Source organism: Schistocerca americana, chromosome 1 (assembly GCF_021461395.2).
Source record: "Schistocerca americana isolate TAMUIC-IGC-003095 chromosome 1, iqSchAmer2.1, whole genome shotgun sequence".
NCBI lineage: Eukaryota > Metazoa > Arthropoda > Insecta > Orthoptera > Acrididae > Schistocerca > Schistocerca americana.
The window spans coordinates 1,250,169,782-1,250,173,138 of record NC_060119.1 but is presented as its reverse complement, the minus strand read 5'-3'; the positions used below and the strand labels follow the sequence as shown (position 1 = coordinate 1,250,173,138).

The 3,357-nt window shown below is 37.4% G+C and overlaps 1 protein-coding gene across 1 annotated transcript; it reads right to left on the bottom strand.

Moving 5' to 3' along the window:
• Positions 1-443: 443 nt before the first annotated feature.
• On the bottom strand, positions 444-2,671 carry LOC124552521 (28S ribosomal protein S2, mitochondrial). Its single transcript, XM_047127090.1, has 2 exons — positions 2,595-2,671; positions 444-1,353 (listed from the first exon to the last, which is right to left on the bottom strand). Exons 1-2 carry the CDS (start codon positions 2,626-2,628, stop codon positions 641-643), a joined length of 747 nt encoding a protein of 248 aa, XP_046983046.1. The 5' UTR covers positions 2,629-2,671; the 3' UTR covers positions 444-640.
• Between the last annotated feature and the right edge of the window lie 686 nt (positions 2,672-3,357).

Sequence of the window (3,357 nt, the reverse complement as noted above, 5' to 3'; positions counted from 1 at the left end):
TTATCTTTAGATGTTAGCAAAGGTGTGTAAGTCAGTACCCCTAAATGGTAAAAAATAAAAAAAAATTTCATCCAATTTTACCTAATATTATTTTGACACGTAGTTACAGTATGACCTACTACTGATAAGCCTAATAACAATCTTCTGTCGAAGAATAAAGTTTATTTTAAAAGTAATAATGGACAATTTCTTGTAGTACATCTGACTAAATGTATAACAAAAAATATTTGACATATTGAGTGGTGGAATACTGCAGTGACAATTATGACATCATGATCAAATTCAGAAGTCAAGGGAACTGAGCTATAGCTAAGATGTGTGTCAAAGTTCTATTCTTCCTTTACACCTTCTGATGCTCAAAAGGACTATTTAAGCATCTTTATGTTTATTGGCTCCCCTGAAAGACTAGGTAGTTTCGTGTGACACTACTATTTACAAGAGAATTTATGTCACTAAACTTTTTAATTTTCTAATGTTTTTCACAGGATAGACATGCTGCTACTATAAATGGTTCATGGTATAACCACAAGGTGTAAGTAGCTACTTCCTTACAAGAAAACGATACAGCAAAAAGAGGTTTTGACAAATACAGTACAAATAAAGTTTAAGGCAACGATATACAGAAAATTTATAGCTTGTTTCAGACTGTCCCTTTTAGGTGGTCCTCCCTTGCCTTTTTTCCTCTTAAAATCGCTTCTTTAAATAATTTGCAGTATAATTTCATTGCACAGGGGGTGTCATCATTTCCTGGCACTGGATATGTAATCAAATTTGGGTTACAATTTGTGTCCACAATACCAATCGTCGGGATAGTCATTTTGGCGCAATCTCTAACTGCTGTGTGCTCGGTGAGAATATTGTTCAGTGTGTTCAGGAAAATACACAAATCAGGTAAACGAGTAACAGCACCAAACTGAAAGGTTGAATTTGTTAGAACACCACCTCTCCAAAATCGCGTATGAGCGAACTCTTTGCACTCCTTTGCTGTTTGTTCCACTAGATGAGCATTCTGTGCCCCACGACAAATGAATAAAATGATGCCATCTCTGTAGGCCACATGAGCTGCGAAGTTCAGTGCTTGACGTAGATGGTAGGCAGTAATGTCCAGGTCGAAAATAAGATGCCCAAGCCGTGATCCGAAAATGAATGGCTTCATTCTTTCGTCCAAGGATCCTTCTTTGTGGCCGAGATGCACCCTAGCATTAAATAAATCGCGCACGGTAAACAAATCATGTACATGAAAGTAATCTGGATGTTCCAGTGGTGAAAGTTGAGGTTTATTCTCCTCTACACTAACACTATCCAACGTCTTCGGCAAAGCTTGGGAAGTAAAACTGCGTCGATTGTTGGCCACTGAAACAACAACAATAATAATAATAATAATAATAATAATAATCACTCAATACACTTACACGAGCACAATGCCACAAATATACAATACATCACATACATTCAGAAACAGAAAGATTCACATTAAGCAGAAAGGAAGGAGGAAGGGGATTTATCGACATAAAAAAACCTACATTATGGACAGGTAGAAAAGTTAAGAAAATTCTTTATAGCACGAGCAGATACTAGCAAAATACACAAAGCTATCACTCATATAAATACATCGGCTACTCCATTGCAATTTCATAACCATCAACAGGTATGAAGAAAGTAAATTGGGAAAAGAATACACTACATGGCAAGCACCGGTATCATCTAACATAGCCACACATCGATCAAGACACATCCAACACAGGGAAAAGGCAATATATACAGTGTGACGGAAGGATTCATGATTGCAGTACAGGAACAAACAATAAACACCAGATATTACAGCAAGCATATTATTAAAGATCCCAATACCACAACAGATAAATGCAGATTTTGCAAACAACAAATAGAAACAGTAGATCACATCACAAGCGGATGTACAATACTAGCAAATACAGAATACACCAGAAGACATGACAATGTAGCAAAAATAATACAACAACTTGCTATACAACATAAACTAATAAAACAACACGTTCCCACATACAAGTATGCACTACAAAATATACAGGAGAATGATGAATACAAATTATACTGGAACAGAACCATTATAACAGATAAAACAACACCACATAACAAATCTGACATAATACTCACCAATAAAAAGAAGAAATTAACACAACTAATCGAAATATCCATACCCAATACAACAAATATACAGAAGATAACAGGAGAAGAAACTGAAAAATACATCCAACTGGCTGAGGAAGTCAAGGGCATGTGGCATCAGGATAAAGTTGACATCATACCAATTATACCATCAACTACAGGAGTCATACCACACAATATCCACCAGTACATCAACGCAATATAGCTACATGCAAACGTATATATACAACTACAGAAATCTGTAATTATTGATACATGTCGAATTACCCGAAAGTTCCTACATGCAATGTAACATATACCGGACAGTTAAAAGGAAGTCACGCTTGATCAAGGTCCGCGTCACTTTCCATTTTTTAACCAGACATAACGTCTGAGAAAGGAAATAAATAATAATAATATGTTGGCCACAACAGGTTTGGATTGGGCGCAAAAAAAAAAAATCTTACCCACAAGTGCCCATAACCTCCTCATCGGTACCATGTTTGTTTACAAACTTCACAGATGTCAAAGAGCTTCAAATACACAATGCAACGTGCGGTCATTAAGTATGAATAATCGAAGCACGATTTTGCAGAGAATCGATTTACTTACTTTTGGTTGCGCAGTCACAATTAAAGGCCCGTCCACACGCAACGATCTGTCTGCGCAAATGTCTGCGCACATCACATCTGCGCAGACAGATCGTTGCGTGTGAACAGAAGATTTGCACCAACCTGAGGTGTGTGCAAACCTGGAAGTTGGAGTTGGAGGTTTGAGCGAAACCTCTCAAATCTGTCGGTTCAAACCACATCTGCGCAGACAAGTTGGAGCGTGTGGACAGGAGATCGTCGCAAATCTGGCACGAAACAGCTGTTTGCTCAGTCTAGTGTTTGTATTTGTGTGCACAGGGCATTAAAATGGCTGATACTCGTCAGTGTTCTCGAGAGTTTGTAAGTGAATTCATTGAAATATACAGAAACCACCCATGTTTGTGGAAGATTAAAAGTAAAGAATATAGTGACCGAGACAAAAAGACAGCAGCATACAATGCTCTAATTGAAAAATTGCGGGCAGTTGGCGCCTCGGCAAACAGAGAAACGGCAATAAAAAATAATTTCGTTGCGAACTGGCGAAATTATTTGCGGATGGATGTCGAAACTTATAATTATCTCTTAAAGCGTGTAACCCCTCATATTATGAGAAAAATACTTGTATGAGAAGGGAAATTTC